Raw genomic sequence first — 16,990 nt, 5'->3', positions numbered from 1 at the left:
CTCCTAAAGAAAGCCTAACTGTTGGCGGAAAAAACAAGATATAGATCATTTTGTTGTGATTAGTAGTGATTAAGTTAGAATGGGAGGAGCGCTGACAGGTGAAAATTGCTCTGGTCCTAAAGGGGTGAAAACCCCTCAGTGGTCAAGTGGTTAAACTACTTTACTCATCATCACTGTGAACTGCAGGTCAATGGGGCTCATTGTATTACATTTTCAATACAACTTTGTGCTTGTGATTGACAGTTGTTGGAGGGGGCTAAAGGCTCATACACACCTATCAACAATCTGTCCAACTATCTTCCAAACTTATCTGTTGGAAGATAAGTTGGATGTGTGTACAGCTGGCAAACAACCAGATGACCAACTGATAACAGGTTGTTTTCCAGATCCAACCAGTAGATCAATCTGACCAACTATCAGGCAGGTTGGAATGTGTGTACAAGTCTTTTGACCAACTTTATTGTTTTTTTGTGCAAATAACTTGTTGTACAGCTGGTCATGTTGTGCGGTTGGTTGTGCAATAAATTGGACGTGTGTATGAGCCTTAAGGCATGAAAGCTGAGCTACTGTAAAGGACCTGCTACAGGAGTAGGCAAATAATATGTCCATTACAGATATGCCGATTACAGTGTGCTTTCCCTGGCAATCTCTGTATGGGGATGGAGCAGTAATACATCAAAAAAGCAATGTGGGAAAACAATGTGGACACCTCTGGTCCATTGGCACCCTAGGTGAGTGCCTAAGCTGCCTTTTCACTGTGGCTGCGTTAGGCATGGTCCACACTATCTGTGGGATGGGTCTGGTGATGTATTTATTTATTAAATTTCATTTAAATTATCTGTGCAGTATCTGTAAAAGTCATGTAAGACAGGACTTTGCATTCCACTATCCCAGAGGAGACAACGGTTACCCTGATATTGGACATGTCTGGACAGATCCCATAGATAAAATAGCATCTGTGGACATGTTCATTTATCCATTGGTCCTCCGCTGCAAAAAATGGTCTGATTTGCAGTACCATTTGTCGTGAACTTAGCTAACACAGTATATCCGCATATATCGTAAGCTTTATTGCTACAAACTCAGACTAAATGCCTTGCACACCCAAACTAATAATCATTTTTGGAACAAGAAACTAGATAACTCAAGAAAGACTCTAATCAAAATGGATTGTTTCTTGATTAGTAGTAAATTGTTCTGCAGATCAACTGGTAAATGATTGTTTTACCAGTTGCTGAGCAATCAGACGTACTGCTAAATACCAATGAGTCTTGCAAATGTTGCATAGTGTACATGTGAAAATCACTGATCAATGCAGAAGAAAACCGTGGGAACTTGGTTGGAAAAAAAGGCAGCCGTGCCCGAGTTATCTTGTGTAGCTATCTCAGAGCAGCGGTGCCCTCAGCTGGTTACACTCGGCCTGCCTTGCACAGCCTATATGCAGAGTAGTGCAGGGAGTGCTTTGATACTTACCATTTGTGGGCTCTGAATTGGGTCTCTTGTTCCACCATGGAGTAGTGCTTGTATGCAGGCATTCTCCTTCAGGTCCCGATCACATGTCCTATCATGTAATCAGGATCAATCAAGAATGTTCACATAAAGCACCACTACATGGTGGAAGTAGAGCCCAGAATAGGTAAATATCAAAGCTCTCCCTGTTCTACTCTGCATTTAGGGGGTGTGCAGCAGTGTACACATATAAAAAAAGGGAGGGGGGGGGGGCAGGAAAAACTTTAAAATATCCATTATATGCTGAATTTTCGCCCAACTGATCACCTATCGGGAAGTTAGCTGGAATGATCTTTTACCTATTTCTGGAAAGGCCACAATGGCCAGGGTCTTAGGTGCCTGCTGGATAAAGGGGCAGGTGGCCATAGAAGAAGGGTTGTTGCATGTGGAAGAGGAAGCTAAAAAAAAGTGATGCTGCAAATGAGGAGGAGCACATGGATGCCTTCCAAGGCATATGAAAGAAAGGAGCTATAATACACTGACATTACGCATGGAAGAAGGGGCTGCAGACGGAATGGGAGGGCAGCTGCTGCACTTGGAACTAACTGTTTCCTTACTCTGATTACACTGCTCCACTTACCTCAAATCCTTTATGGACTCCTGAACAAATGTTTGTACCACCACTAGCTGATAGAGGAAGAAAAACCTTCAACTGGTCACGCTGGATTGTATTATGTATCCTAACAAGTTGAGTTTGTACTGTTGCTCCATTAGAGAATGTCACAATTCCAACATAGGACCCAGATTCAACAATTTGCATGATGAAGACTTCTGCTGCCTGGTACAGGCGAGAGATACGACCGTGCTGTAAAAAGAAAGATAGAAAGTACATTTATCCCTTAAAAGATCCCGTTATCACGTAGAACTGACATCTTTAGGCCATTTTTTTCTCTCCACCAGAGTGCAAGTGGTAACTGGATGAAAATGTCCATATTAGTGAGTTATGTTATACAAGAGGACTAAAGAGACTCTGAAGTCACTGTAAATTCAGCTTTTTATTGCAAAAACCTGTTCAACATTATTGCCCTAACTAAAACGCTGCATTCCTGCGGTTGAAATTGAACTAAATCCCCCCAAACTCCCCAGGGCACACTGCGGGGAGTGCTTCCGTGAGAGGCAGAGCTTTCAGCTGCAGCTCGGCCTCTACACGCGTCTATCAGCGAGTATCTCCGCCTCCGCCCGCCCCTCTCAGTCTTCCTGGGGAGAGGCGGAGATATGCGTGGATTAACGCGCATGGAGCCAGAGCTGCAGCTGAAAGCTCTGCCTCCCAGGGCAGCAAAATCCATGACCAAGAAAGTCGTGGATTTTGTGAGGGGAGTTTGGGGGGATTTAGTTAGAGTTCAGACACGGGGTTGCGGCATTTTAGTTAGGGCAATAATGTTGAACAGGTTATTGCAATAAAAAGCTGAATATTTTGAGACTTCAGTGTTTCTTTAAAAAAGAAATAATTAAAGTTACAGATTGCTCCGCAAGCTCGTGGTGAACCAGAACTTCTAGGAGTGTGCAAGGGGCTGAAAGACATCAAAAAGCCTTCTTACTGAAATGCTATGCATAACAGAAGTTTGCCTTCTTAAAACAGAAAGTATTTGTGATTCTTCAGGTTGAAGTGAGCTTTGACATGTCCCACAGTGCATCCCTGCTGAATATGCAAATCATCTCTTTGTTGTCCCTGATAGCTAAACACACCTCCAGAACCGCTGGAATGCAATGATATGTCATCTTGTTAAATATACAGAGCCACAATAATCCAACATGCATACAGAATGTTTTGGATTGGTTGATCCTCATCACTGCATGGTATGAATTAATGTGGCTCTATGGGGCAGGACTTGAAACACCCAGAGTCAGTGATGCTCGGATACCCCCAATCACGGATTCGAGTCAATCCGGCCACAGCAGTATCAAAAACCAGATAGGCCGTGATTGCTATCCGGATTTGAAACTGACTTATGAATTCGACTTGGATTTTCCCCGTGATTGCCTGTAAAATCTGTGATCACGGATTAGACTTTAACGTTAATAGCAAAGCCCCCATACATGCTACAATCACCTAAATTGCATGGATTATAAAGGTGAGATGTGGCTACAACTATTTCAAATGGAAAAACTATTCGTGATTAAAAACCCGCCAAAACACGCCGACTTTAGCGGATAGTAGCAAAGCCCCCTTACATGGTATAAACACCTTATAGTTTTTGACCTTATAGTTTTTGAGAAAATTGATTTTAATATTTCAAAGAAAAAAAGTACATTTAAGTGCAGTAAATGACAGTTAATGAAACAAAAACGGCTGACTTTAACATTTAATAGCAAACCCCCTTACATGCTAGAAAGACAATATTTGCAGGATATGTTAAAAAGAACAGTGGGAAAAAATAATCTTTTCCTATTTTTGTTTATGTTCAGGAGGTGGGAAATGTTAAAAAAAAATGATGTGGGGTCCCCCCTACCCAGCATATTTAACCCCTTGTCACCCATGCAGGCTGGGATAGTAAAAATGTGGAGCCCCAGTCGACTGGGGCTTCGCACCCTGAGCTATACCAGCCCACATGGTCCATGGTATGGGGGGGGGGGGCTCCGGGGGAGAGGGGCGGCCAAGCCTTCCCCTCCACCCTCTGAGCTCTTGTCCAATCCATGGACAAGGGGCTCTTCCCCACCTCCGGTGCCCCAGGAGGAGGTGGGGACAACGACTCCCGGGGGGGGGGGGGGGGGGGGGGCGGGGGTCATGTTGGTATCTGGGAGTCCCCTTTAAGAAGGGGACTCCAGATGCCCGCCCCTCTCCCAGGAGAAATGAGTATAGGGGTACAAAGTACCGTGTCGGGGCTCCGCATTCTGGCTATTCCAGCCTCCATGGGGGACAAGGGGTTAAATATGCTTGGACCCCACGTCATTTTTTTTTTACATTTCCTACCCTCTGAACATAAAAAAACAGTTCTTTTTAACATATCCTGCAAATGTCATGATTCTAGCATGTAAGGGGGCATTGCTATTAACTGGTAAAGTCGGTGGGTTTTGCTTCATTAACTAACGGTCATTTACGCATTTAAATGTATACATTTTTCCTTTTAAATTTTAAAATCGATTTTCTCAAAAACTGTAAGGCCTTTTTGAAAAAAATGTTCCTCTTGTTCCCACTATTCTTCTTAACATATCTGGCAAATTTGGGGTTTCTACCATGTAAGGGGGCTTTGCTATTAACCGCTAAAGTCGGCGGGTTTTCAGGTGATAATCACGGGTATTTTTCCTGTGATCACGGCCCTGATCACGGGCTGAATACTTGGAATACCGGCTGAATTCGTGATTAACTGCCGTGATCGATTCCCAATCACGGATTCGGATCACGCGGACGGTTATGCCGTGATCACAGATTGTATACGAGCAACACTACCCAGAGTTACAGATGGTCCAGCAAGCTCATAGTGAACCAGAACTCCTAGGAGTGTGTAAGGGGCAGAAAGAGATCAACCCAACCTGAATAATTGCAAATACCTTCTGTTTGAAAAAGGAAAACATCTGTTTTGCATAGAAATAATTAAAGTAAGATTAAACTCTATACATAGTCAAGACAATACAAGACAAATAACATTTATATTGCGCTTTTCTCCTTGCGGACTCAAAGCGCCAGAGCAGAGCAGCAGCCACTAGGGCGCGCTCTATTGGCAGTAGCAGTGTAAGGGAGACTTGCCAAAGGTCTCCTACTGAATTAGTGCTGGCTTACTGAACAGGCAGAGCCGAGATTCGAACCCTGGTCTCCTGTGTCAGAGGCAGAGCCCTTAACCATTACACCATCAGCCAAACAAATAATAAAAAAAATATTATTTGACACCCTCACAATAAATGTACTGTACCTGTAACACATTATCCTCTGTTTAAAATCTGGCACAATATTAAAAACTATGCTGCTGGTAACTTTATTGATACGGCCTTTGCAGCTAATCTAGGTATTCCTGCCATCTCTTTGCAGAACAAGCTCTACATCACAGCCATTTCTGACACCCCTTTACAAACTAAACAACCCATTTCTATTACGCCTGAAGTCTCGTTGCAGGTTGGGACTATGCACTTTGAGAAGATTCAGTTTTATATGCTCAGGTTGCCATCCAGTCCATTGGTATTAGGCCTGCCTTGGTTGCAGATTCACAACCCTCACATATATTGGTGTTCAGGACAACTTACCAGTTGGTCACATCACTGTCAGGGGATATGTTTAAGGAGTGTTCCTCTTCTAACCTTAGGGGTAAAACAGATTGTCTTACCACAACCATATCTAGATTTCTCTGATGTTTTCTCTCCTCAGTCAGCTGATAAGTTACCACCTCATAGACCTTATGACTGTCCCATTGACTTGTTACCTGGCACCATGCCCCCGCGAGGTCATCTTTATAACCTCACTGGCCCTGAAAAATTGGCAATGAAAGAATATATTAGAGAGAATCTTGAGAAAGGGTTTATTAGACCGTCCACCTCACCAGCCGGCGCCGGCTTTTTCTTTGTAGAGAAAAAAGATGGGGGACTGCGCCCCTGTATTGATTATTACAGAGGGTAAATAAAATCACTGTAAAAAAACGATACCCTTTACCTCTGATCGATGATCTTTTCTCTCGGGTCTCAGAAGCCAGAATGTTTTCTAAATCAGACTTGCGAGGTGCATACAACTTGATTAGAATACGCCAGGGAATGGAATGACAGCCTTTAACACCCAGGACGGGCACTATGAATACCTGGTGATGCCCTTTGGCATGTGCAATGCACCAGCTGTCTTCCAGGACTTTGTGAATGATGTTTTCAGGGATGTATTGGGTAAATTTGTGGTAGTTTACCTAGATGATATTTTAATTTATTCTAATACTTTGTCTGAGCATCGGAGCCATGTCAGATTTCTATTACAGAAACTGAGAGAGAATTCGTTGTTTGCTAAATTCGAAAAATGACTTTTTGAGGTCACACAAGTTCCTTTCTTGGGTCATGTCATTTCAGACACAGGGTTATCTATAAATGAGAAGAAACTGTCAGCACTTTTGGACTGGCCACCACCCAAAGGCCTCAAGGCTTTTCAATGGTTCATAGGCTTTGCCTATTACTATCGTAGATTTATCAAGAATTTTTCTTCCTTGATTGCCCCCCTAACTGATTTAACTATGAAGGATGCAGACCATGTCAATTGGTCCTCGCAGGCTTATAAGGCTTTTTCTGATCTCAAAACAGCCTTCTGTTCTGCTCCTATCCTCACTGACTTTGATGTAAATTTACCTTTCATTGTTGAGGTTGATGCCTCTGAGTTGGGTGTGGGAGCCGTTCTCTCGCAGTTTTCTGGCCGTCCTGAGCGGTTGCATCCATGTGCCTTCTTCTCCAAGAAATTCTCTCCAGCTCAGCGCAATTACGATATAGGGAACCGAGAACTTTTGGCTGTTAAGATGGCTTTCGAGGAGTGGAGGCACTGGTTGGAGGGGGCAATTCACCCAATTACAGTTTACACAGATCACAAAAACCTGGAATATATTGAGGGAGATAAAAGGCTTAATCCCAGGCAGGCAGGGTGGGCACTGTTCTTTTCCTGATTCAATTTTGTGATCACGTACAAACCTGGGTCCAAGAATGTAAAGGCTGATGCCTTATCCAGAACCTTTGAACCCGAAATACCTAAGGTTGTAATTCCTAAAATGATTGTACCTTCACATTGGGTTGCAGCCACCCACACTCAAGAATTTCCTGACCTGTATGATTCTCTGCAGTCTTTTCAACAAGACAGTCCTCCTGGAAAGCCTCCTAACGTTAATTACCTAACTTTGCATCTTCGTCTCCAAATACTTCAAGTAGTCCAAACGGGCAGGACATCCTGGGGAGACCAAGATCTTGGAACTTTTATCTCGTCATGTATGGTGGCCTTCTATAAACAAAGACTGTAAACCTTTTGTGGCAGCCTGTGCCACTTGTGCCAGAAATAAGGTATCTTTGGTTGCTCCCCGAGGTCACCTTAGGCCTTTACCTATTCCATCTAGACCTTGGTCTCATCTATCAATGGATTTTGTGGTGGACTTGCCCTCCTCTGGGGGTAAAAAGTAATTTGGGTCATCATTGACCGTTTCAGCAAAATGGCACATTTTGTACCCCTCTCTGGTCTGCCCTCAGCTCAAGAACTGGCCAAGTTGTTTATAATTCATGTGTTCTGCTTACATGGAAATCCTGAAAACATAGTGTCAGACCGGGGGGTCCAGTTTGTCTCTCGCTTCTGGCGTGCTTTTAGTACTCTCTTGGGTATTAACCTGTCTTTTTCTTCTGGATTTCACCCCGAAAACAGAAAGGACCAATCAATCATTAGAGCAGTACCTCCATTGTTTTGTATCAGATTGTCAGGAATCATGGTTAGACTTCTTACCCTTTGCTAAATTTGCTTTCAACAACCTTCCTAGTTCATCTACCAAGTTGTCTCTTTTCTGGATCGTCACTGGTCAAAATCCTAAATTCACTTTCTTTCCATCCTCTCCTTCTCCTTTTCTGGCTTTGGAGGATTGGAGTACTCATATCCAGCAAATTTGACCTCAGGTTCAGCAAAATCTACAGAATGCTGTTTCCCGTCAAAAATTCTATACCGATGCCTGACGTTCACCTGAATTTAAATTTTCTCCTGGAGATCTTGTGTGGGTGTCCACCCATAATATTCCTTTACGTCAACCTTCTGTGAAGTTGGGTCCTAGGTTTATTGGCCCCTATCCCATTCAGGAAAAAATGAATGACATCGTGTATCGGGTGACTTTACCTCAGTCCATCAAAAGAGTCAATTCTTTCCACGTCTCTCTTTTAAAACCCGCTGCTAATATAATTTCATCTTCGCTTCCTCCACCTTCTGTCGAGGTGGATGAAGGGCCCGAATATGAAATAGAGAGCATTTTTGAAGCTAGGAAAGTTCGGGGCTCCTTACAGTATTTGGTGGATTGGAAGAAATATGGCCCTGTAGAAAGATGCTGGGTTCCTGCACAGCAAATTAATTCCAATGAATTCATTCAGGAATTCCATTGTCAACATCCTGGTGAGCCAGGTGGGGAGTGTCCGGAGTCCACCCCTCGGGGGGGGGTAATGTACCAAACTTACCCGGTGTGGTCTCTGCAGGCTGCTCTGATAGTGTGGAGCAGCTGGAGGAAGCTTCCTCTTCCTCTTTGGTCGAACGCATCCCCGGCTCCCCTGTAGACGTGAATCAGCATGATGGCATCCCTGGCTCCCCTGTAGATGTGGGTTGGCGTGTTGTTTCTGGCAGGACGTGCACAGCTCAGAGCTGCCTTTATAGGCTGAGGAGGCATGTCTGATGGGGTGTCAGCTGTCATGTCATCAGCTGACACCTTTTTGCAGGAGGTGCTGTCAATTCTGTGGGCTGGGCTTTTCCTCTACCTCCTGGGTACTTAAGGCCAGAGTATTTACTTGCTCATTGGCCTTGATACTAATCAGTTCGCTGGTTCTTGGCCCTAGCTAGTGAGAAATTGAAAGCTACATTTCATATATTGCGCATCAGCGCGATACAGTGGGTTGCAAAAGTATTCGGCCCCCTTGAAGTTTTCCACATTTTGTCACATTACTGCCACAAACATGAACCAATTTTATTGGAATTCCACTTGAAAGACCAATACAAAGTGGTGTACACGTGAGAAGTGGAACGAAAATCATACATGATTCCAACCAACATTTTTTACAAATAAATAACTGCAAAGTGGGGTGTGCGTAATTATTCGGTCCCCTGGGTCAATACTTTGTAGAAACACCTTTTGCTGCAATTACAGCTGCCAGTCTTTTAGGGTATGTCTCTACCAGCTTTGCACATCTAGAGACTGAAATCCTTGCCCATTCTTCTTTGCAAAACAGCTCCAGCTCAGTCAGATTAGATGGACAGTGTTTGTGAACAGCAGTTTTCAGATCTTGCCACAGATTCTCGATTGGATTTAGATCTGGACTTTGACTGGGCCATTCTAACACATGGATATGTTTTGTTTTAAACCATTCCATTGTTGCCCTGGCTTTATGTTTAGGGTCATTGTCCTGCTGGAAGGTGAACCTCCGCCCCAGTCTCAAGTCTTTTTCAGTCTCCAAGTGGTTTTCTTCCAAGTTTGCACTGTATTTGGCTCCATCCATCTTCCCATCAACTCTGACCAGTTTCCCTGTCCCTGCTGAAGAGATGCACCCCCCGAGCCTGATGCTGCCACCACCATATTTGACAGTGGGGATGGTGTGTTCAGAGTGATGTGCAGTGTTAGTTTTCTGCCACACATAGCGTTTTGCATTTTGGCCAAAAGTTCCATTTTGGTCTCATCTGACCAGAGCACCTTCTTCCACATGGTTGCTGTGTCCCCCACATGGCTTGTGGCAAACTGCAAATGGGACTTCTTATGCTTTCTGTTAACAATGCCTTTCTTCTTGCCACTCTTCCATAAAGGCCAACTTTGTACAGTGCATGACTAATAGTTGTTCTATGGACAGAGTCTCCCACCTGAGTTTTAGATCTCTGCAGCTCGTCCAGAGTCACCATGGGCCTCTTGACTGCATTTCTGATCAGCGCTCTCCTTGTTCGGCTTGTGAGTTTAGGTGGACGGCCTTGACTTGGTAGGTTTACAGTTACACATACTCCTTCCATTTCTGAATGATCACTTGAACAGTGCTCCGTGGGATTTTCAAGGCTTTGGAAATCTTTTTGTAGCCTAAGCATGCTTTAAATTTCTCAATAACTTGATCTCTGACCTGTCTTGTGTGTTCTTTGGACTTCACGGTGTTGTTGCTCCCACTATTCTCTTAGACAACCTCTGAGGCCCTCACAGAGCAGCTGTATTTGCACTGACATTAGATTACACACAGGTGCACTTTATTTAGTCATTAGCACTGATCAGGCAATGTCTATAGGCAACTGACTGCACTCAGATCAAAGGGGGCCGAATAATTATGCACACACCACTTTGCAGTTATTTATTTGTAAAAAATGTTTGGAATCATGTATGATGTTTGTTCCACTTCTCACGTGTACACCACTTTGTGTTGGTCTTTCATGTGGAATTCCAATAAAATTGATTCATGTTTGTGTCAGTAATATGACAAAATGTGGAAAACTTCAAGGGGGCCAAATACTTTTGCAACCCACTGTATATATGTACTCTAGTCAGTCAATCTTATTATTTTGTAGTATTATATATTTGTAATATTATCATATCGTAATATTGTATAATATCTGTGTACTGACCTTTTGCCTGCCTCTTGACCTCGCTCTTGCCTAGCCCTTCTGTACCACTGCCATCTGATATATGTGTATGACTCGGCCTGTCCCTGACTTTGCTACTGTTTGATCCTTCCAATATGACTGACATCTGACTTATGTGTATGACCCTGCCTGTTAATTGACTACAATTTTTCCTAACTCTGATGTACTTCACTCATCTGCTCTTGTGAACAACTTCGGCCTGACTCTGACTACGCCTTTCTCACTACAACTGAGATTTACACTAGTTGTGCTAGATCTCTTCACGTATCAGCGTGATACTTGAACTTCTCTCTACTCTAGTCTCTGTAAATGTAAGCTTATTTTCCAGATTCTTATACCTTATAAGTAGTAGTGGCTATCAGGGCAGTTTCTAGGCTAAATTGCACCCAGGGCAAGGGTGTAGAAATTGCACTACTTCCCCCCACCCCAGTGGACTCACTAACCTTTACTCTTTAGGGACAGTCACACAGCCACAGGTCACAAGTAGATCTGCCTAGACCAGCCGCTCATCCAGGAGGAAGCAGGGACCAGGGAAACACACAGGCAAAGAGAGCCCGGAAAGCCGACTCCTGCATGGGCGCCGCGCACTGACAGCCTGCAGTACCACTACAGGACATCAGGTGTCATCACATGGTGGTGACGTGATGATGACTGGACGTCTGACACAGGGATCCCGGGTGGAGTCAAGGAAGGTGATTGTGCTGGTAATCTTCTTTCTCCTTCCATTTGGCTGCACCGCGCGTCACCAGCTCCCTAGCGGTTATGTCCTCTGTGCCCCCCTTCTTTTACTTTCCAGTCTGCACCCAGGGCGGTCGCCCTGCCCGCACTGCCCAAGAAACGGCCCTGGTGGCTATACACTACCCAGTAATGCTCAATGAATTAAAGCCATTGAGTCACCAGTTTGTTGCAAATGTTTCTTTTTACATATGCAACTTTCTATGCTTGTGAATGATGATTTGATTTGATTTGAATGAATGCAGCATACCTCATTCATGCTTCCTGAGACATCAAGAACCAAAGAAACCACTCTGTCCTTATACTGCAGCAGTGAGAATGAAGGAAGTGGGATATTTGGGTCTGCTAATGGAGCCGTAGATGCCATGTCAGGAGATGCACGGATGACTTCCCAGGTGCTTTTATAGTTACACAATCTGTTTTGCTCACTTGGTGCATCTTTGTTGTGGTTGCTTTCATCACAGAATGCATGTACCTGAGAAGGAAGAGAAATACTGACTGTAAGATGCTTTACAAAATATTACCTTTACAAGATCAGTGAGCATACCTGATTCTGATAGGAAGAACATCCAAAAATTCAAACACGATTTCTGAATATACTGGTTTTCTGGGCCTGGTGCAGAATGTTACATCTACCTGTACAACACTAGCAGACAATAATACTGTGCTCCTGCATGCTGTCTGCCCCTGACCTTACTGCATAGCTTGTCTCTAATGCCTCAGACCTTACTGCCCTCACTTGGGTTATAATACTATTCCCCTCCTATGTTGAACACTAATAGTAATCTTTCCTTACAAACAGGGCCGGCCCTAGACTTTTTGCCGCCTGAGGCAAATTTTTAAAAAATTGCCACTGCCGCCCCTCGGGGGGGCGCTCTGGGGGGCCGCCGAGCTGGAGGGGTAGCTGGCAGGACGGGGGTATTGGGCCAGCGGCGGGGAGGGGGGTCGGACCCCCCCCCCCTCCCTCGCCTGGGTCCCCCGTCCTCCACTCCCCTCCAGCCTAAATAGACGCAGCCGTATGTGTAAGAGGAACGGGCGGGGAGGACACTCACCTCTTCCCAGCATGCGCTCCACTGACATCACTTCCTGCAGCATTTTTGCCACTATCTCCTCCCCCACTGTGTCACCTCTGAACCCCCTCACTTTCCCCCTCTATGCCACCTCTGCCTCCACTGCTTCCCACTGCACCAACTCAGCCCCCTGTCTAGGGCCAGGCAGAGGCAAGAGAGGCTCTAGCCTCAGGGCGCAGTGTAGGAGGGAACACACAACTCACTCAGCTATCAATCCCCTATGGGCTCGATGCACTAACTGGTGCTAACCTAGTTAGCACGCCTAACGAGTTTGGGCGTGCTAACTAGGGTGCTAACCAGTTAGCGCGCCCAGAGATCGCGTGCTACACGGTGCACCGAAACGTTGCGCGGTGCGATGTTAACATCGCACCCTTCGCGCGGTAATTTGCCTTCGCGTGAAACGTGGCCCCCGGTGCCCTGGAAATGTTGCACCCGGTGCGACCAAAACGACGCATAAGGTGCGACGATAACGGTGCATCGATGTGACATTATCGTCACACCCTATGCGCCGATTTGGTCGCACCGAGGCGACGTTTCCAGGGCACCAGGGCCACGTTTCATGTGAAGGAAAATTACAGCACGAAGGGTGCGATGTTAACGTCACACCACGCGAAACCTCTTACCACGCGCAGAGCAATTTTTGGCGTGCTAAAAGGCTTTTCACAAGCGTGCTAACACTTAGCACTGCTTTGTGAATCAAGCCCTATGTGTTTGAAGCAGAGAGAAAAAAGAAAAGGCAATACATGGCAGTGACTGTAAGCTAGATAACTAGAGATTAAGGTGATGGGGGCGGGGCACTAGGTCGCCTCTTAAGGCAGCCATACACTGGTCGATGTGCCATCAGATCGACCAGCTGACAGATCCCTATCTGATCGAATCTGATCAGATAGGGATCGTATGGCTGCCTTTACTGCAAACAGATTGTGAATCGATTTCAGCCTGAAACCGATCACAATCTGTTCAGCTGCTCCTGCCGCCTGTCCTCCCCCCGCGCATACATTACCTGAGGCTGGCTCCCGGGCATCTTCTCCACGCTGCACCGCTCTGTTCTTGCTCCATCTCGGCGCTTCCTGTGTCACTCCGTGACCAGGAAGTTCAAATAGAGCGCCCTCTATTTGAACTTCCTGGGTCACTGCAGTGACCCAGGAAGCGCCGGGATGGAGCGGGTGCAGCGCTGAGAAGATGCGGAGAAGACGCCCGGGAGCCCGCATCAGGTAATGTATTTTTCATCGGATCGGCCGCCGCTAGCGACGCGCACTTTACCCGCGGGCGATCAAGGGTAATTTCCCGCACGGCGCGATCGACGGACCGATCCGATTTCGGGAGGAAATCGGATCGTCGGCGGCGTTTACCGCGAACGATTGGCAGCAGATTCGATCCCAGGATCGAATCTGCTGTCGAAACGGCCGGGAATCGGGCCAGTGTATGGCCACCTTTAGTCTAATAGCAATCAGTGTGTGATGGCTGAGGTGGGAGGGATGGAGGGGCGCACTTTGGTGTCTCAGCCTTGGGTGCTGGAGGACCTTGTCCTGGCTCTGCCCCCCTCCCCCTTTGTGTCTCCTTCTGTTCCCCTTTTTGGCTCCTTCTGTTCTTGTGATCATCTTAATGTGCTAATTTTGCAATTATGATCATATGTAATTACAATTTTGAAATTTAATTGATTTCAATTAATTTACGCAAACTTCCAGAGGGTCCAGGTACTGGATCACAGGTTTGCTTTAAATGTATAAAATATGTATAGAACTTGGAAATATGCAGAACTCGTAACGCGATATATAGTATAGTGTACCGTAGCAGCGTGTCGATTTAACTAAGCTTAAAAACATCTGTTCTTTGAATTTTTTTTTTATGATTTTCTCAAAAACTACAAAGCCATTTTTTATTTACTTTTTTTCGCGCTGTTCGTATTGATGGATCGTTTGTAAATTTGGTGTTCCTAAGTCAGGGATTACCTGTGTAACAAAGTATCTATTGATCATTTCTCTCTTTTTTTCTACTTCTGCTTAGCTGGTGCTTAAAAAGAGAACCCGAGGTGGCCTTGTATTACGTTAGTGGGGCACAGAGGCTGGTTGGGCACACTAACACCAGCCTCTGTTGCCCCATCGTGTGTCTCAAAGACCCCCCTGCTCGCCGCTATACTCTCCGCAGTGCTGGCGACACGCAGCGCGTCGCCAGCACAATGTTTACTCTAGCGCTGTCTGTCAGCGCCGCTCCCACGCCTCCTCCGCATCGCCGCTACCCGCCCTCGTCCCTTCCCTCCAATCAGCGGGAGGGAAGGGACGAGGGCGGGTAGCGGCGATGCGGAGGAGGCGGCGGAGCGGCGCTGACAGACAGCGCTAGAGTAAACATTGTGCTGGCGACACGCTGCGTGTCGCCAGCACTGCGGGGGTGTAGCGGCGAGCAGGGGGGTCTTTGAGACACACGATGGGGCAACAGAGGCTGGTGTTAGTGTGACCAACCAGCCTCTGTGCCCCACTTACGTAATACAATGCCACCTCGGGTTCTCTGTAATGAGAAGAATATGGAGGCTACCATATTTATTTCTTGTCAAACAATACCGGTTGCCTGGCAGACCTGCTGATCTATTTGGCTGCAGTTGCGTCTAAATCACACCAGAAACAAGCATGCAGCTAATCTTGTCAGATCTGACAATAATTTCAGAATCACCTGATCTGCTGCATGCTTGTTCAGGGTCTATGGCTAAAGTATTAGAAGCAAAGGATAAGCAGGACAGCCAGGCAACTATTATTGTTTATAACGAAATAAATATAGCAGCCTCTATATCCTTCTCATTACAGTTGTCCTTTAACATTTTGTATTTTGCAATTACTATATATTTATGTAGATAAATGTCTTAATTTGTTACTGCCACATTTATGTTGTATGCCATCTCTTTATTATGTACCGATGCTTGTATATTTACTTTGTACAGCACCACAATGTTTATGGTGTTTTGTATTAAATAATAACACTAATAATGCTTGACAATTACCTGATCCAGTCCTAGATTATACATAATGGACTCTTTAATACGTTGGTCCTTGTGTGGATAAAATTCACAACCCTCTTCATAGAGTCCGGTATCAGAGTCAATTTTACAATCTTCTTTTTGACATCTAACGCCCATGCATACTTCTATCTTACTAAGTCCCCCAATAGAGAGAGGGCATCTGAAAAATAATAAAAATAAATAAATTATATATATGTGTATATATATATATATATATATATATATATATATATATATATATATATATATATATATATATATGCCAAGGGATGAGCAGCACAAACCGAATTTTATGCAATACTATGCAAAGCATGCACGCAGCACTGGAGAACCCCAATCTCCATAAAGAAATATATAAATACAGAGGGTGCTGCAGCACACAACAGGAAAATAGTGACAGGGGCTCTTGGTTACGCTTTAACGCGTTTAAGCTCACCAACTGCGCCAAAGTGTCCCCAATCTGGTGAGTCCTACTCTAACCAGGCAAAAATGCTAGTTTTTATCAGCGTTCTAGTGGGAACCATGCCAAAAGCCCAGGGGTCAGCTAAATGGGAGAAATGAAATTAAAAACACCTCACCTTCTACTAGCTACTAACTGAACTATGAGCACCGCTCATTTATATGCTTAACTGTGCTAGAGATGGGCGTGGTTATGCACGCTCACAGGGGAAAATAATATAAGCCAAGGGATGAGCAGCACAAACCGAATTTTATGCAATACTATGCAAAGCATGCACGCAGCACTGGAGAACCCCAATCTCCATAAGAAATATATAAATACAGAGGGTGCTGCAGCACACAACAGGAAAATAGTGACAGGGGCTCTTGGTTACGCTTTAACGCGTTTAACCTTCTTCTGTGAGGTGTTTTTAATTTCATTTCTCCCATTTAGCTGACCCCTGGGCTTTTGGCATGGTTCCCACTAGAACGCTGATAAAAACTAGCATTTTTGCCTGGTTAGAGTAGGACTCACCAGATTGGGGACACTTTGGCGCAGTTGGTGAGCTTAAACGCGTTAAAGCGTAACCAAGAGCCCCTGTCACTATTTTCCTGTTGTGTGCTGCAGCACCCTCTGTATTTATATATTTCTTATGGAGATTGGGGTTCTCCAGTGCTGCGTGCATGCTTTGCATAGTATTGCATAAAATTCGGTTTGTGCTGCTCATCCCCTGGCTTATATTATTTTCCCCTGTGAGCGTGCATAACCACGCCCATCTCTAGCACAGTTAAGCATATAAATGAGCGGTGCTCATAGTTCAGTTAGTAGCTAGTAGAAGGTGAGGTGTTTTTAATTTCATTTCTCCCATTTAGCTGACCCCTGGGCTTTTGGCATGGTTCCCACTAGAACGCTGATAAAAACTAGCATTTTTGCCTGGTTAGAGTAGGACTCACCAGATCGGGGACACTTTGGCGCAGTTGGTGAGCTTAAACGCG

The 16,990-nt window shown here is 45.1% G+C and overlaps 1 protein-coding gene across 1 annotated transcript in view; it reads right to left on the bottom strand.

Annotated features, from left to right (window-relative positions):
- Positions 1–16,990, bottom strand: part of LOC137522068 (calcium-activated chloride channel regulator 1-like) — a 157,113-nt gene that overhangs the window by 89,947 nt on the left and 50,176 nt on the right. The window contains exons 5-7 of the mRNA XM_068242093.1: positions 15,539–15,716; positions 11,727–11,951; positions 2,090–2,314 (exon numbers count right to left, since the gene is read on the bottom strand). Coding sequence (XP_068098194.1) covers positions 2,090–2,314; positions 11,727–11,951; positions 15,539–15,716 — 628 coding nt within the window. The remainder of the gene's footprint in view (positions 1–2,089; positions 2,315–11,726; positions 11,952–15,538; positions 15,717–16,990) is intronic.

This window comes from Hyperolius riggenbachi, chromosome 6 (genome assembly GCF_040937935.1).
Source record: "Hyperolius riggenbachi isolate aHypRig1 chromosome 6, aHypRig1.pri, whole genome shotgun sequence".
In the NCBI taxonomy this organism is placed as follows: domain Eukaryota; kingdom Metazoa; phylum Chordata; class Amphibia; order Anura; family Hyperoliidae; genus Hyperolius; species Hyperolius riggenbachi.
The sequence above is the reverse complement of the archived record's forward strand: the minus strand, read 5'-3'. Positions and strand labels throughout refer to the sequence as shown.